Source organism: Pinus tabuliformis, chromosome 6 (genome assembly GCF_031772625.1).
Source record: "Pinus tabuliformis cultivar Carrire ecotype Pingquan chromosome 6, CPIR1, whole genome shotgun sequence".
Classification (NCBI taxonomy): Eukaryota; Viridiplantae; Streptophyta; class Pinopsida; order Pinales; family Pinaceae; genus Pinus; species Pinus tabuliformis.
The window spans coordinates 1,602,100,403-1,602,114,958 of record NC_142292.1 but is presented as its reverse complement, the minus strand read 5'-3'; the positions used below and the strand labels follow the sequence as shown (position 1 = coordinate 1,602,114,958).

Below are 14,556 nucleotides of genomic sequence, written 5' to 3'. Positions count from 1 at the left end.
TTTGAGAAATTTTGGCTTAATCATCCGAACTTTACTCAACTTGTTGAGAAGTGGTGGCATGAACCGATGGATATCAGAGGCACCAAAATGTACAAACTACAGGGTAAATTGAGATACATCAAAAATAAAATCAAAACATGGAATATAACAGTTTTTGGGAACATATTCAAAGAAAAAGCCAAGATAGAGGAGAAGCTAGAGTAGATTCACAAAGGCTGGATAACTGGAGATAGCAACCTAGAAACAACAAACAAAGAAAAAAATTTGATGCAACAATGGCAGCTTCGTTGCCAACAGGAAGAGACCCTTTGGAAACAAAAGTCCCGGATTCAGTGGCTCAAGGAAGGGGAACAGAATACCAAATTCTTTCACAGATCAGCACTGGACTACAGAGGCGCCAATAAAATCCTCAGTTTAAAAAGCGAACAGGGGGAAATTATCCAGAATCATCAAGGAATTTCTACCCTGCTCACTACGCATTTTAGCAGCATAGCTCAGGAGCTAGAGGTAGATAGAACAGAAGCACTTGCTGAACTCATCAAATCCATTCCCAAAACAATCACTAATGAGCAAAACCTTGCACTAACTAGAGAAATCTCTTTGGAAGAGGTGGAAGAAGTGGTGAAGAATATGCCAAATGACAAAGCGCCTGGGCTTGACAGCTTTACCATCAATTTTTACAAGGCTTGCTGGGAAATTGTTAAAACTGAGGTCTGGGAAGTGGAGGAGGACTCTCGGTGTTCTACCTCAGTTCTCAAATCTCTAAATTCAACTTTCCTGGCCTTGATTCCAAAAGAAGAAGAGGCCAACACCCCAACAAAATTTCGGCCTATTGCCTTGTGCAATGTCATTTATAAGATTATCTCTAAAGTCATTGCCAACAGATTGAAACCTATTCTCCTGGGCCTTATCTCAGAAGAACAGTCGGGATATGTTGAGGGAAGACAGATTCTGGACAATATTTTACTAGCACAGGAAATGATTCATACACTTCACTCCAGGAAAATCGCAGGCATGATGATGCAACTTGACTTATCAAAATCTTATGACAAAGTCAACTGGAATTACCTAGAAGCAATCTTAAAAGCTTTCGGTTTCGCCAATCAATGGATAAAGTGGATTTTAGCTCTGATCAAATCTACTAAATTTTCTATACTGGTAAATGGTGCCCCTGCCGACCAATTCTCCCCCTCACGAGGACTCAGACAAGGAGACCCATTATCACCTTTTCTTTTTGTCATCCTGATGGAAGGTTTAAGCAGACTCATTTGTAGCGCCAAAGAGGAAGGAAGGATCAGAGGATTGCAGCCCTTGCCTTCCATTCCAGCGACCACTCACCAACAATTTGTTGATGATACAATTTTACATGGTTCTCCTACAGTCAAAGAAGCCCCGGGCTTTAAAAGGATCCTCAATCTTTTCAGCAAAGCCTCAGGTATGGAAATTAATCTATCTAAATCCACCATCTTCTTTTTCAATACGCATTTAGCTGTGCAAAAAAATCTCTCTATCATTCTAGGCTTCCGTAGAGGTAGTCTGCCCTCGAGGTACCTAGGAGCACCTCTAACGGATAAACCTTGGAAAAAAATTCATTGGGAGAAGATCCTAGCCAGTTTGGAGAAAAGATGTCATCGCTGGACCCATAGGGCCCTCAATTTAGCAGGGAGGCTAGTTTTAACCAAAGCTGTACTGCAAGCTATTCCTCAATATATGCTCTCCATAATCCCAACTCCCAAAGGAGTCCTGCGGCAAATGAGAGTGGTTCAGAGAACTTTCTTATGGACAGGAAATGCAGAGAAGAAAAAGTGGGCACTAGTCGCATGGAATAAATTGTGCAAACCCAAACATTTGGGAGGGTTAAACCTGCTAGACCCCTTCACCATCAATAGGGCCTGTGGAGCCAAGCTTTGGTGGAAATGGCTGAAGGAACCCAATCTTCCTTGGGCTAGACATTGGAAGGAGAAATATGCTCCAATGCACAACACTCAAAACTTGATCAGAATGTAAGAGAATCCAGAAGGTTCACCTATCTAGAACCTAGCAAGGAGAAATCGAGGAATTCTACAGGACAATAGCTTTTGGGAAATTTGCAATGGGAAAATGGCCCTCTTCTGGGAGGATGCCAGAGTTCACAGATCTGCAAAGAAATTATCAAGGGCTTGGGAGAACAATGGTAAATCACTATTGGACTCCTAATAACAGGGACCTGGAATGGAGAAATTGGGCAATCAATGAAACAGAGAACATAACTAAAGCAAACAATGACGTCAGGGACCTGCAAACTCTATTAAACAAAAGAAGAATTGGGAAGGCGGAGGACAGCGACCAACTAAGATGGGGAAAGCAAGAAAGGGGCAATTTCACGCTCAAAGAAGCCAGAAATTGTATCGAAGATTCAGAGCAAATTGAACAGGTACAATGGAGCAGCAAGTTCTGGGATTCGCAGTTCTAGCCAAAAATTAAAATCTTCCTCTGGCTCCTAATGCACAGGAAAACCCTAACTTGGGAGAATCTTCGCAAGAAAGGGTTTTTTGGCCCTTCTAGGTGTCCCATGTGCAACAAGGAAGAAGAAACTATGAACCATCTCTTCAACACATGCGAGTCGGCAAACCTAATGTGGAATTGGGCGGAAAATATATTGCAACAAACGGACAGAACCAGAGATTCCATCCAAGAGACCATCGAGAATTGGCGAGGCAATTTCTCCAGTAATCAAAGGGCCAACATCATTTGGAAAATAATGCCAGGGTTTATTACATGGACAATCTGGAAAGAACGAAACAGGAGAGTATTCTTAAACGAAACCAGGGATATAAATCACTCAATAGAAATTGTCATACAAAATATAGGACAATTGGTTCTTGTCAAAAGCAAATCAGATCAAGATAGTAAAGCTTCAAATCGGGACTTACAAATTTTGAAAGCCTTTAACCTGGATAATGGAACTTGCATGGCTACAATGAATTGCCAACAGGAGATAAGCACCACATTAAGCATTTGGAAACGACCACCTTTAGGCTTCCTCAAGCTAAATTTCGATGGTGCATCGAGAGGTAATCCAAGAATGGCTGGCATCGGTGGCATTGTAAGGAATAGCGAAGGAGAAATTCAGCACATCTACAGTAGAGCCTTAGGGGAAGGAACGAACAATGATATGGAGTTCATAGCAATGGAACAGGGTCTCAGAATTCTTAGAAATTTGCAGGTAGGCGCAGCAATAGTTGAGGGGGATTCTCAGCTCGCAATAACAGCAGCCAGAAGGATGTATGTGGGAGCTAAAGCTAGCAAGGTAACACAACATTGGCGACTGGCTAAAGTAACAGAAAGTATAACTGAGCATTTGGGGGGGCTGAAAGGTTTAATCTTTCAGGCGGTTCATTGTAAAGCCAATGCAGCTGCGGACCATCTGGCGAATTATGGTATAGAGAACCCCACTAGCATATTGGACAGTTGTTGGCAGGATGTTATCTGCCCAGAATTAAGAAATAAGTGTACCCTGATCTCGAGGCAGGATTTGGAGAATGAAAGGTAAGGACGAAGAGTCGGCGATCTATGCAGGCTTAACGAAATGATGAGGATAAAGCGTACTGAGGGAAGAATTAAAGGTTGGCAAAAAAGCGAAGGATAGGCAAAACAGGAGCATTCAATGCTCGAGCAGGAGGGAGTCATTCCCATCAGATATATGATCAAAAAAAATGAGCGCCGCCGACGCCCATATAGAAGATGGGACACTTGGCATGCTTCGGAGGAAGGCAAGAGAGGTGACCATAAGAGCAGGAAATCGGGTCATTACCGAAAGTATAAACCACCAGGCAAGAATAATTATGATAAGACCTGTGGGCAACAGGGGATAGGTTGGAATGTACCCAGCAATTCTCCCAATCTCATCTATTTATTCTCAGCCCTTGGCAATGGCAAAGCCACTATTTCTTCGAGTTGTAGGCTGAAAATCTTTTCCCTGATCCTTAGAATGCTGAGCTATCAGTCGTGTGTGGTTAAGATAATGGCGGGTGAGGGGAGCTGAAGCGCATCGGCCAACCAAGATCTGAAACGAGCTCGGGAAGCCTATGAAACTCGAACCTCGCAAAAAGAAAAATGAAGAATTGAGGAGCTGGAGGCCATTGTTACTGAGGAGGAGGAAAATTTGGAAGCAAAGGAGTTGGAGAAGGAAATGGACTGGGTTCAGGACCCTGGCACAGTAACAACGCATGCAACTCAGTATGTGTGTACGCAAGCAGAGATGTGGAGGATGAAAACAATGTTGGCTAAGGCCATTAGTATGCAGGGGGAATATACCAACCAAGTTCGTCAAGCTCAACAGGCAATTGCAGTCACGTCAGAGGAGCATATGGCGATTCTGGAGAGTCTGGAGTTCAAGATCAGCGGACTGGAGCAACAATTTGACAGTATTTCAAAGAAACTCTCAGTCCTGATCAGTCTCTTGCGTCATACTATAAGTCAAGATGCCAGGAATGCTGGGGAAAAGATGGAGGGGCACACAGGCGATAATCAGAGTACACTTCCAGCGCCATCTCAGGCGGGCAAAGCTAAGGCGTCGACTGGTCCGGATACCTCCAAGAATTATATTGTTCTTGAAATGTAATGAGTCTCTGTTGTCTGATCTTGCTGAAATCCTGAGGGATGGGTCAGTTTATGTGTCTATCAACCTTGGTTTTTTCTTTGTTGTGTCAAATTTTGCTCTGGGCTCAACTATGGATGTCCTCGGCTCTATGTGAATCGTTGTTTAGTTACTGTTGTTTTTGTCAACCCCCAACTTTCTCTGCTGCCCTGCGTGGTGTGCCCCGGGGTCTTGTGGATGCTCCTTTTGATCATGTGAAGGTGCTAGCTTAGTAGGATGGCAGTCCACTGTCTTCTTGAGCAGACCTTTTGTAAAATATGTATTTTGATACTAATATGATATGCTGATTTACACAAAAAAAAGGTTCAATTAAAAAACACAAATAAGATTGAAATATGTTTTATTCAATTTTTAAAAATGTCATGTAAACAACAAATAGGTTTTATTCAGTATTATTTATTTTGACATTATCTACAAGAGCTTAGCAATAACATGCTATAAGTCAATCATATTGAAATTTAATATATAGGTCAAAAACCAATATATGACAACATTTCTATAATTTTATATAATGTTAAAGTTAAATCAACTTTCCTAAATTTACTAGTTAACCAAGTATTTCAATCAATTCCTTATTGTTGAAATAAGTTTTATTCAATTTTAAAAAATTCAAATATGATTGAAATAATTTGTTTTCAATTTTAAAAGATGTGGAGATGTAAAAGTTACAAATACAAGTTTTATTTGATTTTATTTTGTTTTAGGTTATCTACAAAATCTTAGTCATAATGCACGTCATCAATATTTTTTTGTGCTTACACTAAAATCAATGCAAAATGTTAAACTAATTACCTTGAAATTAATGTACACCATCCATCTAGTTACATCAAATAAGAAATCAACATCTTCACTGAAATCAATGCATCTAATGCAAGCAATCAAATAGGATGAGAAATCAACATCTACGCTAAAATTAATGCATCTAATGCAAAAAATAAAATAGGATTAGAAATCAAAATCTACAATGAAATCAATCCATCTAATGCTGCAAGCAATCAAATAGGATTAGAAATCAACATCTACACTGAAACCAATGCATCTAGTGCTAGCAATCAAATAGGATGAGGAATCAACATCTATGCTAAAATCAATGCATCTAATGCAATATCAATAAATCAAGATTAGAAATTAACATATTTAATGAAATTAATGCATCTAATGCAAGAAATGAAATAGAATTAGAAATTAACATCTACACAGAAATCAATGCATCTAATACAAAAAATCAAATAGGATTAGAAATCAACTTTTGTACAATGAAATCAATGCATCTAGAGCACACAATTTTCTTCCCTTGTTCTCCTCCCTCCATTTATAATTATATCTCCCTCCATCTCTCCTTCTTTGTCTCTCTATCTCACCCCCCCAGACACACACTCTCTCTTCATATCTATCTATGTCTCCCTCCCTCCCTCTATCTCTCTCTTCTTCCCTCTCTCCCCCTTCTATCTATATCTATATCTCCCTTTGTCTCTCCTTCTTCATCTCTCTATATTGCCCCACAAACATAACTATCGTTTCTACATATATATCTATATCTCCCTCCCTCTCCCTCTCCCTCTCCCTCTCTCTCTTCCCCTTCTCTCCCTCTGTCTCCCCTTCTATCTCTCTTCCCTCCTACTCTCCTCTCTCCCTCTCTCTCCATCTCCCTTGTCACTCCCTCTCTCTCTCTCCATATTTCTCTCTCTATATGTCTTTCTTCTTACCTCCCTCTCTTACCCCCTCCAACTCCATCTCTCGCTCTCCCTCCCTCTCAACTCCTCTATCTCTTACTTTCTCTCCCACCTCCCCATGTCTCTCTCTCTCTCTCTCTCTCTCTCTCTCTTCGTCCTGCAACTTTGTTGAGTATCTCCCTCCCTCTCTCATTCTCTCTCCCCCTCTTCATCTCTCCTTATTTGTCTTTCTATCTCACCCTCAAACATACACACTCTCTCTCCATCTCTCCCTTGTCACTCCCTCTCTCTCTCTCTCCACCTTTCTCTCTCTATATGTCTTGAACTTCTTCCCTCCCTATCTTTTCCTCCAACTCCATCTCTCGAGCTCCCTTTCTTTCTCCTCCACACTCTCCTCCTCTCCTTCTCTCCATCTTTGTGTCCCTCTCTCTCTCTTACCCTTCTCTCCCTCTCTCTCTCCTCTATATTTCAAAAATTTTAAAATACTTTGACAATTAAAATATTATGTTTAAATAAAAATATATATATATTTTGATGTCATACAATATTTTTTTATTATATATAATACATATTTAAAATTCAAGATTTCAAATGTGGGTTGTACATTCACCTGGAGGGAAAATGCTAATTTTCCATGGAAATCTTATTTAAAATTTTCCAAAATATTAATGTTCTGGTTACCTGTATCATAGATACATAGAATGCTTTATGTCTTCCAATTGAAACTATTAGGTTTTATTTTTTTAGGTAGCTTTATGTTATGATTACTTCATGATTTAAAAATATTATATATTTTATTGTTTTAGATTTATAAGAAAATTAGGTTAAATAAAATTAACATATTGAGTTAGCTTGTATGACTCTTTTTGTGTTAATGACTCTTTTACTAACACCTATAAAGTATATCAACCACATGTATTAATGTTGTTGTGCTAGTATATATTATATTAAAGTTAATATTATATTAATCCAAGATTAAAATATATTAATATTAAATTTATATAATAATATCATATTTCTTAATTTAATAATAATAATAATAATAATAATAATAATAAACAATTTTAGTTTTAATATTAAATTTAATAAGGTTTCTACATGATATGATAACAAAAAATTATAATAAAATTTGGACTTTTAAAATGTGGTAAAAACTTTTCTGGAAGGTGAATTTATGATCTATTCAAACTCAAGGCATATGATACTTGGTTTATTTTGAGAACGGACAACATACTTACACATTGCTCCCATATTGGGTTGTATAATGTGCATCTCAGTGCAATAACATACAAATTTTCTAATGTTGTCCACAACCTAGATTCAATTGAATTTTCATTTTTAATAAAATAATATCATATCGCTTGGTTAAATTATTGATGGATTAAATTTTAGATCTTTATTGATGGATTAAATTTTAGATTTAATTTTTTTTATAGAGGCTCGATTGAGCCCCTATTAAACACATAAATGACTCGATCAAAGGTTCATGAAACTCTTGATCGAGCTATATGAATTTGAAATTTAAGTGCTCAATCAAGTCTATGAAGTCCTAAAATCCACAATTTCAACACCCCTTCTGCGAAATTTCCTGCAACACCATTTTGTACCCTAGCAGACTTAGGGAAAACTTTATCCTTAGGTGGCAAAGTTGATCATGTTGGATTTATGATGGAATCCTCTATCCAATGGCATATGAGTTTAACAATTTCGAATTCATATGATATTTTTCATCAAATTTCTTTTAAACGTAATGCTTGAAATTTTTTTGTAGTATTTTAAAGAGGTTTGATAACAAATCAATATCATAAAATATACACAATGATTTTTTTTTTTAAATACCACCATCTTCATTTATGAGTCCTCTTCAAAATGACACTCTTGGTTTTTCAATTTATTTAAATAGTTGAACAAAACCTTACGTGAACACGTGTCTACAAAATGCAATTGAAATATTACTTCACCAACTTCGAAAAATAATAAAAATATAATTTTGCATAAAAAAATAAAATTTTAATATGAAAAACTTAGCTCTTTCTATATCTATATATATAGATATATATATATATATATATATATATATATATATATATATATATATATATATATATATATATATATATATATATATATATATATATATATATATATATTGCCACGCGAACACACACATACCTCTTAAGATGTGTGAAAATTTGCAAGGACAAACATTTCATTTAATGGAAAATTGACATATCATATGACAATAAATTTGTTTGCAAAAAATATCATTAGGACAACAACTTACTTCTCTATAAATTGTCCTTTTACTCTGAATCAAAATTCACAATGCTTATATGAATTTTGGGGGCTTCAATTCGATAAAAGAGTAAAATTTTGAAATTTCACCGCAACATTTGGCCCAATAGTTTAACCCATCTTCATGCATTCGCTCATATGTTATTGTTGGGGGGATGGTGTCTATGGCCCACAGGATAAGCCATGAGTCGAAACCTAGGCACATGAAGCTTCTATTATCTTTCATTTTGCTACCCCTCCTGAAATTCATGAAGAGATTTTCCAACTAGAGGCCCTCACCACTAATGATCATCAAGATTTCTCCAATTTTTAAATCTTGGAGGAGGTGGTCCACTAGGTTCTTGACCTTGGTCATACCAAGGGAGGATGGAGCTAATATCCAAATTCCATCACCCTCCATTGGAAGGTGAAAATCCTTCCAAGTAGAGTCTTGAAAGAGAAGGATGAGGATTGAAAAGATGTTATTTTTTCCTTGAATGAAATTAAGCTAATGATATCAATGTTAATATCTTGGAAAGTATGGATGCATGACTAGTGCACTTGTAGATTCACCACTAGTGTGAACTTAAGCCTTTAGCTCCCATAGGGACCAATTCCCAGGATCCAACTCTGGTGATCTCCTTAGACTCTTGATATTATGTTATCAATTTAAGAAGATGTTTTCCCTTTATATGCAGTACAATAGATGGTAGGTTTGATTATAATCAATAGCATCTGGTGCTTATTTTGGTCAGAATTGATCATCGGTAAGTGGTCAATATATCTAGTTTCCCTGGTGGTGGATTGAGACCACTTATTGGATTAAATATAAATTTAAACCACAAAAAATATAAAATGAGTATAAAAATCAATGCCATAGGGAAAAGGGAATAAAATCGACTTTAACAAGTGTGGAGGAAAAATGAAAGAGAGAAAAAGCTAGAGTTTCTCATCAACCTTGTTTTCAATGATAAAAGCTTCAATTCCTCATACTATATGCATAATGTTTCATGACCCATGCACACATAAGTGGATCAAATCCCACCCCAACGTCAATAATTATTTTCTTAATTCTCGTGGTTATGGAGACTAGATATTATAATTAAGAAATTAATGAAAATTATATATAGATATATATATATATATATATATATATATATATATATATATATATATATATATATATATATAGATATATGATTTATTTTTATTATGTTGATAAGCGTGTCTATTTTGAAATAGGGCTTCTAAAATTTAAACTTAACTATAAATAATTATAGGGTGGATGATAGGGATTTAGCCTCTATGCAATATTCTAAAATATTGGTAGTGGTATGAGTAGTATCCACAAATCAATAATTGAGATTTATTTTCAAAGTAGCTATGCCATTTTATTATTTGAACTAAATTGATTAATTAAGAAATATCATTTGAACAAGTGCGAGTTATGATTTTTTGGGCATGTAGTATTAATAACCTTGGTATTGGCCCACAGCGTTATGACAAAGCCTATTTATAGATTAAGAATCTCCATGGTAAAGTAAGGATAAATTTCCATAATTAAGAATCTTGTTTGATGTTTTTTGGAATGTTCTTCTGTTTAACTTATATTTTAATTATTTTTATAATAAATAAAATTTAAAATTTAAAATATAGTTATAATTTTATGATTTTTTAAATTTGAGTAAATTGAGATGTATCCTGAAGTAAGCATTTTATTGCTTATTATGAAGTACTTCCTATCCATATTTACTAGCCATTAAATTTATATGGGTGCACTAATTTAGTGTTTATGGTCTTTTTAGTTATAATCAATTTGGGAAATTGCTAAAATATATAATAATTCAGTAAAATTCAAAGTGAATAAGAATATTTTATTGTTAAATTAGGTGATTAAGTAAATTACTAATTAATTTTCAGACAATTTTACTCATAAAATAATCAACTACAACCAATGAAAATATTAATAAAATAAATTTAATAATATTAAATTTAAGAATTAATTAAAATAATTAAAGATAAACTAAAACTAAAAACAATAATTCAAACTCATAAAATAAATTTAATAATATTAAATTGAGGAATTAATTAAAATAATTAAAGATAAACTAAAAGTAAAAACAATAATTCAAATGCATAGGGCTAGTGTAATTGGCAATTTGCCATGATATGAAGTATTATGTAAACATTGAGATTCAAGGTTCAAATATTTAAGAGTAAAGTGAAAAATTAAAGTTCAAACTTGATTTAGCTTTTGTTTTTTTGGACCTTCTACCATCCCCCTGATTTGGGGTCTTGCCAATTTACTTCCTGATGTCTTTGGTAGGATTGCATTTCCATTATGAACTGATGCATCTCCTTGTAGTTGGTCTATAGGGATCTCTGTAGTTTCTTCTTCCTCCTCTTGTGAGAGATAAGGGTCAGAAGACTTCCATCATTTTTTTTTTCGAACCCACCCCTTTTTCTTACTTAAGATATTTGTTTCCTGCTGGCATGTGTTCTGCAAGTGTCCTATTTGGTAACATATACAACATCTAAATGTCGTATTTTCATAATCTAACAATTGTCTCCACCAAATTTTGTTCTTTTCAGCTGAATGTGATCTGGTATACCTTTACTAAGTTCTATTTCTAAACATTCTGGTGAAAGTGAATAGACCTTTCTCCGTTCTTTCACGATCCATCTTTTCGAATGTTCCTAAGTTGTTCTATATTTCCTCCAAAACCTTGTGGTACCAGAAAGGAAGGGGGAGGTTTGATAGTCTCACCCATACTAGCAATGTTGAGATCACCATTTTTGTGGCATAAAAAACTAGGAACCTCAGGGTGATGAAGAGCCCAAATCTTCCCTAAAACCATGACCCATCATTTAATACTTTCTCCATATCTTCCTGAGTATCTTATTGAAAAATAAAGAAACCCTTGGAGCATAAAATAATATCACAATTTGTGGTCCAGGTTGACAAGACTCAATGATGTAAAGCATACGTTCTAGGACAAAAACCATTGAACTTGTAGATCGCATCCCTAGATTGGAGAGAAAGAAAAGGTGGGTTATTTATGACATATTTACCTCCATGGTTGGCACTTGTTCCATTTGTTCTACAATGTAAGTTCTCGGGTTATACTCACGCAGATCCACTAGTTTGGAACCCTTCCCTTGCACTGCATCGTTGTAGGATACAAATCCACCCAAGTTTCTGGATCCTTGAGCACCTCCACGCAACCTCAGATTCAATATTATGGTAGAGCTTCTAGAGATGAGATAATCCTTCATCTAAGAATGATCATGAAGAATTTTTTCTTCAAAAAAAGAAGAAGAAAAAGAAGACACTATGTATTTGCAAGAATACCCAACCTCTTCTCTATACATGACTTTAGATTTTCCATTGAGTCTGAATTCGTGATCCAGAAAAATGTCGACTTTCCTTGTAGATTCTTGATGAAGATATGTAAGTCTTCCTATTCCAACTCTTCCTTTCTTCCCTCCCATGTAGATCAATTAGAGCCACATGCAACTATGGGTATCTTCTCCTCCACAACTTTCATTTTTGTCAAAGTAGAGCAGTGACATGGGCCCTTAGCAGAAGAATAATCAGCAACAACCCAGGTAGGCTTAACCACCACAACCTCCCCTGATTTTGCTATGTTGTTGCCGCCTAAAAAAAATTTGAATCCCTTGGCTGATCGCAAATCCTTAATATCAGAATCGATTTGAGACCAAATGATAATCCGACCTGCAGTGTTGTAGGGCCATACCCTACCCAGTATAAGAATACCTTTCGCATTTCAATTGAGAATAAGCGAGACAGCCCAAGTGATGATCTTTGATCTTCTTCTCTGTCCCTGTTGCCTTGCCATCAGAGTGTGTAGAAGGTGTGTTTCACTACAGGAGAGCGCCATCGAAGAGCTCCCGAGGAGACCATGATTTGTAGCCCAACCTTTCCATGGATTTTTTTATTTAATTTAATTTATTTGTTTCAAATAAAAAATTATTTTATTTGAGAGAATATAATTTTATTTATTAACTAACTTAGCAACGATTTTAAAATTAAATTATTTTTCTTATTGCTTATGCTTTTTTTTTGTAAGCTTGGTGGTACATTTCCACTAATTTTCCTAAATAAAGCAAGTTACATCCATATGTCTAAGAGTTAGGTGGCCTCAATCTACCCAGAGGGAAATCAGATCTGCTGGCCACCTAACTGCGAAATATGCCATCCACAAACAATAAATGATAAGTTTATGCAGTCATGGTATGTAAACCTGAGAGTCTTTGTACTTCCTATTTTCTAAATAACTATAAACATAACTGCTAATAAGCCTAAAAATTTGGGACTGAATCATGCAAAATGAAAAACAAGGATGCATTATCGCTACTCATCATCAGCTGAATCCACCGGAGCAGGATCCTTCATAGTGGAACCCAACAGCTTCGTGTGGGGTATGCAAGGGATATGCTGCTCAATTCGGCTCAGCTGACCACTCTGCTGCTGTAATTGAAACTAATTTTTTTGAAATTCTTTAGTATAATCCAAATGACCCCGAGGGGCTACATGCATGTCAGAGGAAACTGCTCTAGAGATTTCACCAAAATTATCTTCATCATCTAGAACATATGGATTGTCTACTTATATTGAGATGATATACCACAAGTGTGGCTTGGGTTCGGGATCACCGCTTTCCACTCATCCATATCCAATTCAAAATCCTCCTCGGTCTGTTGGATCTCAGCCTCCCAATCTGCAATCAATTTCTTGACCAGGTTGGAGTTGCTAGCATGGTATGCTTGAGTCGCTTCTTGAATTATACGAGAGGTCGGCTTGTGCCCACGACGCACCCCAATAACCCCACCAGAAGAGTTGGGTTGGATTTTCGGTGATGAAGAGGCCTTCCTCTATTTTCCCCGGCCTCAGCCCCCATGACCATTATTTCTTGTACCAGTTGCCTAGGCCATGCTTTTGCTGTTGCCTGACAAAGGCTTCTCTTTTCCCAACTCTTGGTACTTATTGAAACAAGGTTGCAACTTGGGTGTCCGACACTGACAAAGGTTGCACCCACACTGCAGACCTGTTAAATCAAATTCAAATGAAACCAGCCAAGTAAGGAACCCACTCCAAATTTTCTATCAACTGACTGCTAACACAAGATAAGGGTGCCACTATTTTCATTCATCTTCCTTTTCCCATTACGGGATTTGAATGGACTAGTCATGCCATCCATGTTCAGGACCTCAAAATTATACAGGTACATCCCATAGCTTATCAACTTCACCAACCGAACATTGTACAAGGAATTAAAAAGAAATTCGAGCCAACAACTACATTGAGCCCGCAACCCACCAAACCCCTTCTGACAAGACTCCATACAGAGAACCTGGATCACACTACGCGAGGGACCACCCAGATTCGGGGATATTTTTATAATGTATTAAAATTTGATTTTTGTATTATTTTATTGTGAAGAAAATTGAAATTTTATTGCAATGTTTGATAGAAAATGTAAAAAATTGGAAATACCAAAAATAAAAAGCAATAAAATGTAAAATAAAAAAGTAATTGAGAGATAATAATAGAGTTGGAAATAAGAAAAAACATAAGGAAAAAGAAAGGATTTTTTTTTTTTTTTTCAAATGTGACAGCAAGACTTCCAATTAAAGAATTCATGGTAAAATAGATAAATAAACAAGAGCTACATAGTAGCTAGTACTTGCCCCTTAGCTTAAATATAGCTTAATTAAACAAAAAAAATAATAAAGTCAAAGATTTCATCACAAAAATTAAATAATATTGTTGAATGCCATCACCAAAAATTAAGAAATATCATTAATATTGTTTGTATTAACATACAAAATAATATTGTTGAATGTTGTTGAATGTCATCACAAAAAATTAAGAAATATGATTAATATTGTTTATATTAACATACATATATCTGTGTGCATGTTTTATTTTTATTAATATATATAATT

At 35.8% G+C, this 14,556-nt stretch overlaps 1 protein-coding gene across 1 annotated transcript; it reads left to right on the top strand.

The window, feature by feature from the left end:
* The first annotated feature begins 2,575 nt into the window (after positions 1–2,575).
* LOC149264986 (uncharacterized) lies at positions 2,576–3,532 on the top strand. The gene has a single exon (XM_089401405.1). The coding sequence runs from the start codon at positions 2,576–2,578 to the stop codon at positions 3,530–3,532; it is 957 nt and encodes a 318-aa protein (XP_089257531.1).
* The last annotated feature ends 11,024 nt before the right edge of the window (positions 3,533–14,556 follow it).

Excerpts from the sequence above, each read along its gene's own strand:
- LOC149264986 (XM_089401405.1), top strand. The coding sequence starts at position 2,576 with ATGAACCATCTCTTCAACACATGCGAGTCGGCAAACCTAATGTGGAAT.